Source organism: Erinaceus europaeus, chromosome 12 (assembly GCF_950295315.1).
Source record: "Erinaceus europaeus chromosome 12, mEriEur2.1, whole genome shotgun sequence".
NCBI classification, from domain to species: domain Eukaryota; kingdom Metazoa; phylum Chordata; class Mammalia; order Eulipotyphla; family Erinaceidae; genus Erinaceus; species Erinaceus europaeus.
Window position 1 is genome coordinate 81811763 of NC_080173.1, and position 14247 is coordinate 81826009.

The 14247-nt window shown below is 44.8% G+C and overlaps 1 protein-coding gene across 1 annotated transcript in view; it reads right to left on the minus strand.

Moving 5' to 3' along the window:
• ITGAE (integrin subunit alpha E) overlaps positions 1 to 14247 on the minus strand; it is a 120122-nt gene that overhangs the window by 16965 nt on the left and 88910 nt on the right. The window contains exons 18-21 of the mRNA XM_060204169.1: positions 11638 to 11768; positions 9794 to 9957; positions 5213 to 5341; positions 2198 to 2271 (exon numbers count right to left, since the gene is read on the minus strand). Of these exons, the coding sequence (XP_060060152.1) occupies positions 2198 to 2271; positions 5213 to 5341; positions 9794 to 9957; positions 11638 to 11768 (498 nt within the window). The remainder of the gene's footprint in view (positions 1 to 2197; positions 2272 to 5212; positions 5342 to 9793; positions 9958 to 11637; positions 11769 to 14247) is intronic.

Here is a 14247-nt window from a genome sequence, read left to right on the forward strand (position 1 = left end):
GGGAGGGAATTTTAGGACCAAAACATGACCAACTCCAAACTTATCTCTTCATCCGCACTCCTGCCTTCCACAACGATTCTTCCAAGCACTTGCCTACTTCTAGTTCTTGGCATCTCCGCCATTCGAATGTAGTGTAGTTTCAGAATGGTCACAGTGATTAAAAAAAAAAAAAAGTCTGTATATGTGCTGTTGGATAGCACAAGCCATCTGTGCCTAATGTAACTTACTTAGGAAGTTAAAATTTGGGGCCAGGTACACCTGGTTGAGTGCACATGTTATAATGAAATGCACAAGGATCTGGGTTTGAGACCCCAGTCCTCACCTGCAATGGGAAAGCTTTGCAAATGCTGAAGCAGTGCTGCAGGTGTCTCTCTGTCTCTTTTCCTCTTTTATCTCCCCAATCTCCCCTCAATTTCTGACTTGCTCTATCCAAGATAATCTCTATCTATAAAGATAATTAAAAAAAAAGAAAGTAAAAATTTAACTTATATCATCATTTTATTTTATTTTATATTTTGCCTCCAGGGTTATCTCTGAGACTCCATGCCAACACTACGAATGCACTACTCCTGGAGCCATTTTTCCCATTTTATTGGATAGGACAGAGAGAAACTGAGAGAGGAGGAGGGAGAGAGGGAGAGAGAAAGAGAGACAGCAGGTGGGGGTAAATAGCATAATGATTATACAAAGAGACTCTCATGTCTGAGTTTCCAAAGTCCCAGGTTCAATCCTCCATACCACCATAAGCCAGGGCTAAGCAGTACTCTGGTTAAAAAAAAAAAAAAAGGGAGGGGGGAGTCAGGCAGTAGCACAGCGGGTTAAGCGCAGGTGGCACAAAGCGCAAGGACTGGCATAAAGATCCTGGTTCGAGCCCCCGGATCCCCACCTGCAGAGGAGTCACTGCACAGGCGATGAAGCAGGTCTGCAGGGGTCTATCTTTCTCTCCCCCTCTCTGTCTTCCCCTCCTCTCTCCATTTCTCTCTGTCCTGTCCAACAACAATGACATCAATAACAACTACAACAGCAATGAAAAACAACAAGGGCAACAAAAAAGGGAAAATAAATAAATATTAAAAAGGGGAGGGCAGGTGGTGGCGCATCTGGTTGAACACACACATTACAGTGCGCAAGGACCCAGGTTCGAGCCCCCAGTCCCCACCTGCAGGGGAAAAGCTCCACAAACGGTAGAGCAGGGATACAGGTGTCTCTCTGTCTCTCTCCTTATCTCTTCCTCTTGATTTCTGGCTTCCTCTATCAAATAAATAATGATAATAAAAATTAAAAAATAAAAGAGAAAGAGAGACACCTGCAGACCTGCCTTCACCACTTGTAAAGTGGCTCCCTGTAGGTGGATAGCCAGGGGCTCAAACCAGGATCCTTGTGCAGGTCCTTGCCCTTAGTACTATGTGCGCTTAACCCAGTGAACCACTGGTGGCCAGACCCCCCGCCTCGTTATTTCATTATAAATAGCTTAAATTTACATCTGCATGTGACCAGTGGATTCTGTATTGGATAGCACAAACCAAGATGCTCACACTGGAATCTTGAAAGACTTCCTAGGCTTCTCTCTTTTTACTTATTTGTTTGTTTGTTTGTTTGTTTGTTTACTTATGAGAGGTATAGGAGGAGAGAGTGAGAGACTGCATCAGAATAATTCCTCAGCATCAGCACTCCTCCCCACTTTTCTTGCCTTATTTTGAAAACTCTCAATACATCTCATCAACAGAATGTTATCATCCCCTAAAACTTCCAGAAGAATAGGGATTTTGTGGGTTGTCTGCCAATATATTTCTAGCACCTAGACTGCTTGGCATAGAATAGATACTTCATAAATACTTAGTGAAGTTACTTAGTTGGGCTAAAAAGTGAACCAAGGAAGAGGTTACTTCTAGTTAAAGTGATTACAAGAGCAAGAGATCTTGGGCTATGAAAACAGCACTGTCTAGAATGTCACGATACCTGGGCTCAAGTCCATCAAATAACCTTTGTCACAACCCTTTTCCCCTTCCCCACATTATATATATGCAGACTCTCAAGTACTGAATCTGTTCTCTCATGAGATAATAAAAGCAAAAGCCCTTTACAGGCTATCAGGGAAAGAGAGAGAGGCAGTGAGCAACTGACCCTGAGTATTTGCTCAGGTGTGTCTTCCAGGGGAAGTGAATTACAAAGACTTTGGTGAAAAGATCCAACTCACTGAGAAATAGTAGTGGCCAACTGTAGCTCAGCAACACAAAACAGCTTGTTCTTACAGTCTTTCTCGAAAGGCAGCTGGAATCAGACAAAAGAGGGACAGGATTAGCCTAGGTATCTATAATCCCTGCCAGTCTTGCATCATGGTCTTCTCTCTAGGATCTGCCTGTCTTCCTCTGACTCTAGAGTGTACAGTTACAGACAGGTGAAGAGTAGACAGGCATGTCTCTTACCAACATGATCAAGACAATTGTGGCTGTGGCAGTGTAGGCAGGGTTCAAGCCCCCGGCTCCCCACATGCAAGGGGTCACTTCACAAGCAGTGAAGCAGGTCTGCAGGTGTCTCTCTTTCTCTCCCTCTATCTTCCCCTCCTCTCTCGATTTCTCTCTGTCTTATCCAACAACAACAATAATGACAAAAATGACAACAAGGGCAACAAAATGGGAAAAAAGTAAACAAGAAGGAAAAAAATACATATAGATGGTATGATTAGACATGTCCTGTGAAGACAGGGGTGGAGAGTGTGTTTGGCAACACAACACAGACACGCCTTGAGTCAGCTCTCTAACTGAGGGGAAAATGCAATGACTTTGCTCAAGTGGTGGGAGTTCCTGTCAGAGTCGCACCAAGAAAATTAAGCAATAATAACTGCAGCTTGGACATTTGGGGAGGAATAACCATTTTTGCCTTCCCTGAGTCTCTGCATAGAGGAAGGAACACAGAGCATAGAGGATGCCCAATCAAATACTGTCAAGGCCCAATCCTTCAAGATCCTCTGTCCCCAAGGCTAGTCTCTTTGATAAGCAAAATACTCCTCCATGTAATCCTGCCTACACTAAAGCAAACTAGTTCAGGAAAAAAAAATCACACTGGGGACAAAAAGTGCAAAGTTGAAATGTCCCAGTTCAGACTGAAAAATTAAACTATCTAAAGGAGTTGGTCTATTTTTATTATGAGGGATACAAAGTCAGCTATTACTTAACTGAGGAGTCTCTGTAGTTACCTCCTTAGTAGCTAATGATCAGTTTCTTTCCTTTTGCCTCCAGGGTTATTGCTGGGGCTCAGTGCCTGCACAAGGAATCCACTGCTCCTAGAGGCCATTTTTTCCCATTTTGTTGCCCTTGTTATTGTTGGATATGACAGAGAGAAGGGGAGGGGAAGGCAGATAGACACCTGCAGACTGGCTTTACTGCTTGTGAAGTGGACCCCATACGTGGGAAGCTGGGGAGTCAAACTGGGACCCATACGCAGGTCCTTGTGCTTTGCACCATGTGCGCATTACCCACTGCTGGGCTACTGCCTGGTTCCCTTCCCTTCCCCCCTTTTTAAAAAAAAATTTTGTTAATATTTATTTATTCCCTTTTGTTGCCCTTGTTTTATTGTTGTAGTTATTGTTGTTGTTATTGATGTCATTGTTGTTGGAGAGGACAGAGAGAAATAGAGAGAGGAGGGGAAGACAGAGAGGGGGAGTGAAAGACACCTGCAGACCTGCTTCACCGCTTGTGAAGAGACCCCCCCTTCAGGTGGGGAGCTCGGGGCTTGAACCGGGATCCTTAAGCCAGGCCCTTGCGCTTAATCCGCTGTGCTACCACCACCCGACTCCCGTCTTTTTCTTTTTTAAACCAGAGCATTACTCATCTCTGGTTTATGGTGGTGTGGGGGGATTGAACCTGGGACTTTGGAGCCTCAGGCATAACCATTATGCTATACTCCCCACCCAATTTAACATGCAAGAACTGTACTAGCCTGGAGCTAAAATGAGAGCTCAGAGCTAAAAAGTAACTTCTTCCTGGAGAAAGGTCATCCAGTTTTCAGAAGTCAGAGCCTGAAGCTCTATCTGGCTGGGTCTGTAGTTTAGAAAAGCAATGCTTGTCTGTTTGCTTTTAAAGATGTATCTAGGGGCTGGGTGGTGGTGCACCTGGTTGAGTGCACATGTTACAATGTGCAAGGACTTGGGTTTGAGCTCCTCCACTCCCAGTCCCCACCTGCAGGGGGAAAGCTTCACAAGTGGTGAAGCACAGCTGCTGGTGTCTGTCTCTCTATCTCCCCGCTCTCCTCTTGATTTCTGGCTGTCTCTATCTAATAAATAAAGATCATAGTTTTTTAAAAATAAGGATGTATTGGGGGTCGGGCAGTGGCACCAGGTTAAACGCACATATGAAGAGCACTGACCTGGGCAAGCATCCGGGTTCCAGCCCCCAGCTCCCCAACTGCGGGGGGGGGGGGGGTTCGCTTCACAAGCGGTAAAGCAGGTCTGCAAGTATCTCTCTGTCTCTCTCCCTCTCTATCTCCCCCTTCCCTCTCAATTTCTCTCTGTCCTATCCCCTCTAGTCCCAACCTGCAGGGGAAAAACTTCATGAATGGTGAAGGAGGACTGCAGCTGTCTCTCTTACTCTCACTCTTCTATCTCCCACTCCGCTCTCAATTTCTGTCTCTATTCAATAATAAGTAAACAAATATATTTTTTAAAAAAGAGATTTTTTAAAATAAAGATTCATCTATTTATTTGTTAGAGGAGGAGGAAAAAGAGAACCAGAGTATCATTCCAAACTCCTTCCCCACTTCTGATTTTCCTTAACTATGAGAAGGGTTTCTTGTGGCATTCCCTGCTGTTTAAGGTGCAGGTTAGGTGAGCCAGACATTCACCTGAGGCCCTAGGCAGGATCTGGGTAGGCAGACATGCTGAGGGTACTAGGCAGGAGAGTCCCAGTTCAGTCCCCATACTGTACCCCATCACACCATAATCAGAAACATTGGTAAATGAAAAGGAACTAGCTGTGGAGATAGATGGGAGACCTGTGAGCCTGGGCAACTTAGCCCCATCTCGTACCTCTGGTTTCCTCTGTACAGTGAGGCACACAGATGCTAACTTGAAGACTGTCCTGACATCAACAGTCTTTGAAGTCAGGGGAGTGGGAACTCCGTGGCGGGGGGGGGGGGTTTGTGGGGGGGAGTGGTGGCAGGTAGAGGGGAGATTTAGTTCTCCAGAGGGTCTGGTCATAGCTATGGGCAGAATCACCTGGAAAGTGGTGAAGGGCTTTGTGTAGAAGTCCAGGACAGGGTGGAGATGGCCCCTCCAGTCCTCAGGAGTCTGGAGTTGGTAGCTGACATTGATGCTGATGTTGGAGAAGCGGTCCTCCTCACAGAGCTGCAGAGTCCCCAAGGAATACAAGATTGGAGTTAGATACAGGGGCAGGAAATGCAAGAATATTCTTAACATTGAGGCAGTCATAATAACAAGCAGGCAAAAATGATGAGCCAGAAATCTTAAGTGTCTTCCAAATTACCCAAGTTGAAGAAAAACTTCTGGGGCCAGGCAGTGGTGCACCTGGTTAAGTACACACATTAAAGTGCACGAGGAAGCAAGTTCAAGTCTCTGGTCCCTACCTGCAGAGAGAAAGCTTCACAAATGCTGAAGTACGGCTACAGGTGTCTCTCTGTCTCTTTCTGTCTATTTCCCCCTCTTTTCTCAATTTCTATCTAAAATAAATATTTAAAAAGAAAAGAAAAGAAAAGCTTCCTTTGACCGAGTTGCCAAGAGCATTGGAAGAATTTCCCTTGATCTGCTATGAATTCAGAGTTAACTCCTTATGGTTTCAACCTAATGCATAAAATAATTCTGACCATCAGGTCAGACTTGGCAAGTCCTGGAAGTCAGAGGAGGACCTGGTGGGGTTTGAATTGTGATGTGGAAAACTGAGAAATGCTACACATGTACATATGATTGTATTTTATTTTACTGTTGACTATAAACCATTAATTTTCCAATAAAGAAATTTAAATAAAGGGGTTGGGTGGAGGTGCATCTGGTTGAGTGCACTGCACACATTACAGTGTGCAAGGACCTGGGTTCAAGCTCCCCCCTCCTCACTTGCAAGGGGAAAGCTTTGTGAGTGATGAAGCAGGGCTGCGGAGTCTCTCTCTCTCTCTCTCTTTCTATCACCCACTTCCCTCTCGATTTTTGGCTGTCTCTATCCAATAAATAAATAAAGATAATAAAAAATTAAAGAAAGAAAAATAAATAAATAACTGACTTGGAGTTCAGAGGACAAATGGGAGACACAAAAGACAGGTTACAGAGCTCTTTCTCAAAGAAACATGAAGAACATATTAAAAAGATAAAAACTGAAAATAAGGAGGCTATCATTTGCCATTCTTTTTTTATCTTATTTTCTTTTTAAAAATTTTTCCCCTTTTTACCAGAACACTGCTCAGCTCTAGTTTATAGTGGTGCAGGGGGTTAAACCTGGGACTTTGGAGCCTCAGGCATGACACTCTCTTTGCATAACCATTTTTATTATTTGCATAACCATAATCCCTGCCTCCTTAATTTCTTTTTTAAATCTTTTTATTTATTTATTATTGGATAGAGACAGAGAGAAATTGAGATATAAGGGGGAGATAGAGAAAGGGAACGAGACAGAGAGACACCTGCAGCCCTGCTTCATCACTCAAGAAGCTTTCTCCCTACAAGTGGGGACCAGGGGCTTGAATCTGGGTCCTTGTGCATTGTAATATGTATGCTTAACCAGGTGTGCCACCACCTGGCCTCTCTCTCTCTCTTTAGTATTTTATTTACTATTATTATTATTTAAGATATTTTTATTATCTTTATTTATTTATTGGCTAGAGACAGCCAGGAATTGAGAGGAATGGGGAGAAAGAGAGGAAGAGAGACAGAGAGACACCTGCAGCACTGCTTCACCACTTGTAAAGCTTTCCCCCTGCAGGTGGGGACCAGGGGTTTGAACCAGGGTCCTTGTGCATTGTAATATACATGCTCAATCAGGTGTGCCACCACTCAACCCCTTGTTTATTATTATTATTATTATTATTATTATTTTTAGAGAGAGAGAGGAGAATAGAGTACTGCTCAACTCTGGCTTATGTTGGTGCTGGGATTGAACCTGGGACCTCAGAGCCTCAGGGATGAAAGTCTTCTGCAGAACCTGTATGCTATCTCCACAGCCCTCATTGCCTTTTTGTTGTTGTTGTTGTTGTTGTTGTTGTTGTTGTTGTCTATGTCTTTTTGTCATGAGGGAGATTTGAACACATGAATAAGGGGTCATGATTCCAGGTGGAAAATGTAGTTGTACTTTAATTCAAGGAAACATTAGTTTTGCTAGAAATCCTATCTGAATGAAACTGACAGTCAGAACAGGTACAGGAACAGATGTATGATCAATTGCAGAATTTATGAATTTATTGGAATAAAAGATCCTTAGAGATCCAAAGTTCTAGTTCCTTACAAATTCTAAGTCCTGACAATTTTTTTTTCATATCATTAAGTAACTTTGTCAGTAGTTTTATGGATGATAACTTTCAGGAAGGGGGGGCAGGAAGGTGGTACAGTGAATAAGGTGCTGAACTTGAATGAATAAGGTCCTGGTGGTCTGGGAGGTGGCACAGTGGATAAAGCATTGGATTCTCGGGAGTCGGGCGCAGTGGGTTAAGCGCAGGTGGCACAAAGCACAAGGACCAGCGTAAGGATCCTGTTTCGAGCTCCTGGCTCCCCACCTGCAGAGGAGTTGCTTCACAGGCAGTGAAGCAGGTCTGCAGGTGTCTATCTTTCTCTCCTCCTCTCTGTCGTCTCCTCTCTCCATTTCTCTCTGTCCTATCTAACAATGATGACATCAGTAACAACAGCAATAATAACTACAACAGTGAAAAACAAAGGCAACAAAAGGGAAAATTAAAAAAAAATTTGGACTCTCAAGCACCAGGTCCTGAGTTCAATCCCCAGTAGCACATGTACAGAGTGATATCTGGTCCTTTCTCTCTCTCTTATCTTTCTCATATATAAATAAAATCTTAGAAGAAGAAGTGGGGCTGGGGAGACAGCATAATGGTTATGCAAAAGCCTTTCAAGCCTGAGGCTCTGAGGTCCCAGGTTCAATCCCCAGCCCCACCATAAGCCAGAACTGAGCAGTGTTCTGGTGTCTCTGTCTCTCTGTATCTTTCTCATTACAATAAATGAAATAAAATATTAAAAAAGAAGAAGAAGAAGAGGAAGAGGAAGGAGAAATTGGAAAAAGAAGGAGAACAAGGTCTGGCTGGGCTAGTGGCTCCTCCTGTGGAAAAAGAAGGAGGGAGAAGAGGAGGAGGAAGGAGGAAGGAACAGAAGGAGGGAGGAGCAGGAGGGGGGAGGAGGGAGGAGAAGGAGGGAGGAAAAGAGGGAAGAGGAGGAGGAAGAGGAGTAGAAGGGTGGACCAGGTGGTGGTGCACTGGTTGGGCTCACATGTTACAATGAGCAAGGACCCAGGTTCAAGTGCCCTGCCCCCACCTGCAGGGAGAAAGCTTTGCGAATGGTGAAGCAGGGCTGCAGGTGTCTCTCTATCTCTCTCACACACTATCTCCCCCTTCCTCTCAATTTCTGGCGGCCTATATCCAATAAGTAAATAAAGATAATTAAAAACAATTTTTTTTTTAAAAAAAGAGGGAGGTCCTGTGTTCAGTTCTCATCATCTCATCGTCCCATGTGCCAGAGTGATGCTTTGGTTTGTGATCTATCTATCTATCTATCTATCTATCTATCTATCTATCTATCTATCATCTATCTATCTCCTACTCTGTCTTGTCTTAATAAATAGATAACATCTTTGAAAAGTGGGTCGGGCAGTAGCACAGCGGGTTAAGTGCAGGTGACGCAAAGCACAAGGACTGGCATAAGGATCCGGGTTAGAGCCCCCGGCTCCCCACCTGCAGGGGAGTCGCTTCACAGGCGGTGAAGCAGGTCTGCAGGTGTCTATCTTTCCCTCCCTCTCTCTGTCTTCCCCTCCTCTCTCCATTTCTGTCCTATCCAACAACAACAACAACATCAACATCAATAACAATAATAACTACCACAATAAAACAACAAGGGCAACAAAAGGGTAAATAAATATTTAAAAAATAAAAATAAAAAATCTTTGAAAAAGTATTTAAAAGGATTAATTTGTAAACAAAAGAGAGAAAGAGAGACAGAATAGTGCTTAATCATGAATGATCACTTTATACTTCTATTCCCTCTGATTCACTTTTTCTGATATTGATTACACAAAAGTGACCCTTAGCTTCACTGTTGTTATCAGGTAATATTAGATGACAAGGAGAAAGGAGAACGTTATTCTAATTTATTACCAAGAAACTGTCAGTGGTTTGAATATTTCCCTTTTTTTCCAGCTTCTAAGAAGCTCAAAGATATAGTGTTCAATTTCAGTAGGTTTATTTGACTTGAGTTTCTGACATAACTAATTCCATCTCTCATGCCAAGATGTGGTTATTTTATGTCTTTTATGATTTTTTAATTGCCTAATTTGTAGCTATGGGTAGGCATCCTTCATTGCACATACCTCAGATCTTTAAAAAATTATGTATGTATGTATGTATGTGTGTATGTATATGTATGTATGCGTGTATGTATGTATGTGTGTGTATGTGTATGTATGTGTGTATGTATGTATGTATGTATGTGAGAGAAAAAGAACAGCATCACTTTGGCGCATGCTCTGTGAGGAGCCCAACACTCCACCCACTGCTCCATCTCCCAGATTGCAGAACCTCAGATCTTCTCTCAACAGTGCAGGGCACTGTGGATAATCAGCTAGAATCCTCCACTTACCTCCCCCTCTGTGGGAACGAGCAGGAAGGATGCACAAAGTTGAGGCCCACTGCGCCACTCCCTAGATTTGCTTTGGCAAGTCCTCTCATCTGAACACTGCAGTCTTTTCCTCTGTTGCTTGAAATCCACATCCACTGTGAAGTTCAGAGCTGTGTATCTGAAGCCTGAGAAGGAAACCGAGACTATCCTGGCGCAGCCGGGATGGGCAAGTCCCAGATGGAGTCTCCCCGACTCTGCCAGCCAGAGGTTCCCCTACCCCACCTAATTACTTGCTGGGACTGGATGCCTCAGATGTTGCTTCATTTCAAAAAAACTTTTCTCATGGTCTCCTGGCATTTTTTTTAGAACTTTTTATTTATTTTTATTTATTTATTTACTGGATAGAGACAGAGAGAAATTGAGAGGGGAGGGGAAGATAGAGAGGGAGAGAGACAGAGAGACACCTACAGCCCTGCTTCACCACTCGTGAAGCTTTTTTTCCCTCTAAGTGGGGACCAGGGGCTTGAACCGAGGTCCCTGTGCACTGTGATGTCTGCGCTTAACCAGGTGCACTATCGTCTGCCCCCCCCCCCAGCCCCCGCAAGGAATTTAGCTAGGATCTCTCAGTGTCCTGGTGGGATGCATTGGATCGACCTTCCCGTGGTGCATCCCGTGAGTACCCATTCATTGGGGAAACTGACGATCCTTTCTAGCCGACTGAATCCACATGGATCCCAGTCACTTTCAAAGCCAGCAACAAGCAGCTCCTGACAGCTTTCAACCTGACGTTGTTGACTGGCTACGGAAGAAGGGCAAACACTAGAAGAAGTGTCCTGGTCCCAAAGTCAGAGCTGCACCCTCCCCAGCCCATCCCCTCCCAGGGCTGAGCCACCCTTCCCTAGGGGCAGGAGGATTTAGAGGAGAGTCAGAGAGAGAAGATAGAGAGAATGGGGGAATAACAGGAAAAAAGTCACAGAGTTAAACCTGAGGCTAACAGAGTTGGAAGCACTTCAGAGGTTCCCTGTTCCCACTCAGAACAGAAACCAGGAATCGGAGAGAGAGCTACCTGGGCAGCATCACACAGCCAATCTGTAGCCAGTGTTTAGACTCCTGCAGCCTAGTCAGCTAAAACCAACCAGCCTGTTGTTTTCTTCCCATTCGATAATGTTCTTCTTCTGTGGTAAAGCCACCCCACCTGGGAGAGTGCATTCTGACTCGTGAGAAACAGAGAAGCAGCTCCAGGACTGTTGCTGACAGGTTAAACCTTGGCACTATTTTTTTGGAAGGGCAGTTCTTGGATTGGCAGCAAAAAGTACCTGGGCTATGAAAGTCGCCTCCTCCTACCCACAACTACCCCCTACCCCCCGCCTTCTGGCAAGTCTCCCAGCCAGTGCCAGGTAAGGGTGTAGGACAAAAGGGTAGATCTCCAACAGGTTTTCCAACTCTGCCTTGGCCAGGGAGCCATAATGAGGAGGAAAGAAAGAAAGAGAAGATGCAACTGGGGAAGGGAGAGAAAGGGCATTTGGCAGGATGCCCTGCCACATGTATAGCGGAGGCACAGGAGAGACACATCTGCCTTTTTTCTGAGTCTTCTTTCTGAAACTCAACCCTTCAACCTTGAGGAAGGAGCTTAATGTCTCTAGTCCCAACACGGTCAAAGAGAAATCCCTCCTAGAGTTTTCTGGGGGCAGCTCGCACACATTCAACAGAACTCAGAGACAAAGGACCATTTCAAGTCCCAGGACCTCATAATGTTCCTCCCCCCACCCCCAGTCCTCTTCCCTGCCCCCATCTGAAGCTGACAAGGTGTGACCACAGTCCTAGGTGGGTCAGCTTGGCTGCCAGTGGACCTGGTTGCCAGTCACCTGAGTTGGCAGCTGTGGTGGCAGAGCTGGTTTCAAAGCACAACTTCACACTGATACTGCTGTTGAAGCCGAGGGGTAGTGCTCGGGGAGTGAAGATCATGGACACATTCAGGCGAACCACAGGTCTTGAGCTGAACAGGACAGTGAAAGGATCTGTGAGAAGTGACTGTAGGACTTCTGGGTCATTGCTTAACCGGCTCATTCATTCAGTGAATATTTATTGAGTAACTCTAATATGCCAAGTGCTATTCTGAGTCTTCAGGAGATGGTAGGAGAAAGACAAGTCTTTGTCTCATAGGAAATCAGACAAGCAAACAAACAAAGAGGAAGAAACAGGAAAGCTCTATGTACTGGTAATGCTATGATAAAGATAAAACCGGGGGGGGGGGTGGTCGGACGGTAGCGCAGTGGGTTAAGCACACATGGCGTGAAGCGCAAGGACCGCATAAGAATACCGGTTTGAGCCCCCGGCCCCCACCTGAAAGGGAGGGGGTTGCTTCACAAGTAGTGAAGCATGTCTGCTGGTGTCTATCTTTCTCTCCTCCTTTCTGTATTCCCCCCCATTTCTCTCTGTCCTATCCAACAATGACAACAGCAATAACAACAATAATAACAACCACCACCACCACAACAACAAAAAGGGCAACAAAAGGGGAAAAAGTAGCCTCCAGGAGCAGTGGATTCATGTTGTAGGAACCAAGCCCCTGCAATAACCCTGGAGGCAAAAAAAGAAAAAAAAAAAAAAGGGGAGAGGGTGGTGAACAGTGGCACATCTGGCTGAGCACATATATTGTCATGAGCAAGGACCCAGGTTCAAGCCTCTGGTCTCACTTGTAAGGGGAAGTTTCACAAATGGTGAAGCAGTGCTGTAGGTGTCTATCTCTCTATCTCCCCATCCCCTCTTGATTTCTATCTATTAACAATAAATAAAAATTTAAAAAACACCTTTTTCCAACTATGACACCATCTCCCCAGATAATAACATGGGTCCACCTGTATATTAGCTGTCAAGCAAAGGCAAAAACTAGTAAAGTCATGGGCTCTCTGGAATATACCTAAAACAGACCTACTATCTTTTTCCAAAACAGAGACCCCAAATCTTCATCTGCAGTATTCCTGCCTTTGGGTTCATGATTAGTCAACAATTTGTTCTGCATTGTATCTTAACTCTTTTTCAGCCACCAGGTTCCAGATGCTAATATGATGCCAACCTGACTTCCTTCGGCAACCCACCATGTGTCTTGGAGCCCAGCCCTGCCTCCCCAGATCCCTGCCCCACTAGGGAAAGAGAGAGACAGGCTGGGAGTATGGATCGACCTGCCAATGCCCATGTTCATCGGAGAAGCAATTACAGAAGCCAGACCTTGCACCTTCTGCACCTCATAATGACCCTGGGTCCATACTCCCAGAAGGATAAAGAATTGGGAAGCTATCAGGGGAGGGGATTGGACATGGAACTCTGGGGGTGGGAGTTGTGTGGAAATGTACCCCTCTTATTCTATAGTCTTGTCAATATTTCCATTTTATAAATAAAAATTTTTAATTAAAAAATATATAAAAACAATAAATAAAAATTTAGATAAAATAAAACAGGATAAGGCAACTGAGACTGGTAGAGTGGCCAGGAATGGACTTACTGATAGGGAGACACTGAAGTTAAGTCCTGTTAACAAGAAAAAAAAAGTAATGAGAATGTCTAGGGGAACCCAAAGGGCCTATGATAGAGATGTACTTGGCTTGTTTGAGGAACAGAAAGTCTGGCATATGACTGGCACACAACGAGTGGAGGGCAGGCCATGGAAAGAGTTGGCTATTCTACGGAATTCCAATTTTTACTCTAAGTGGAAGCTATGACAGAGTTTTAAACTGCTGTGTGAAGAGTGGGGAGTGGAAGCAGGGAAGAATGCTATGGTAGAGGTCCAGAGAGATAACAGCATCTTGGACCGGGAGCCATTTTGGAGGTAGAGCCAACAAAAACTCAGTGGGAGTAGCAAAGAGAGGACACAGAGGAATCAAGGCTGGGGAGGGGCAGAGGTGGGTGAGGTTAATAGGCCCATTTTCAGACATGGTAATTGATGGTGCCTATGAGCAACAGCCAAGTGTGATGCTAAGTGGGCAGTCAAGTCTGGACCTAACAGGGAAAGCACAGGGAGACAGGTGATTTCTGGCCATGGACTCGATCTTTCGCTTAGCTACAGAAGTTCTGAAACTAGGAAGACAGAGGCTAACAGCCATCACACGTACTGTGCTAAGTACTGCACATATATTCTCTCAGTTAATCCTTATTACTCTGAGTTAGGCAACATTAATGCTCCCATATGTAGATGCAACTGTGAGTCTCCATTGCTACTGCCCTCAGAGGCTGGAGCAGCAGTGGGGAGGCCCTGTGCTGACATCTGGAAACAGAGAACTGAACAGGAAACTTAGGAGAATATCTACACCTCAGTGGCCTAGCAGTGGGTCTGTATAGTGGGAGCCTTCCATATTATTCTCCTGATGAGAACATGGTGGATAACTGCCTCAGAACCTACAGACTATAAACAGGACTTGTTTAGAAACTCACAGGGTGGGAGTCAGGCTGTAGCGCAGCGGGTTAAGCGCAGGTGGTGC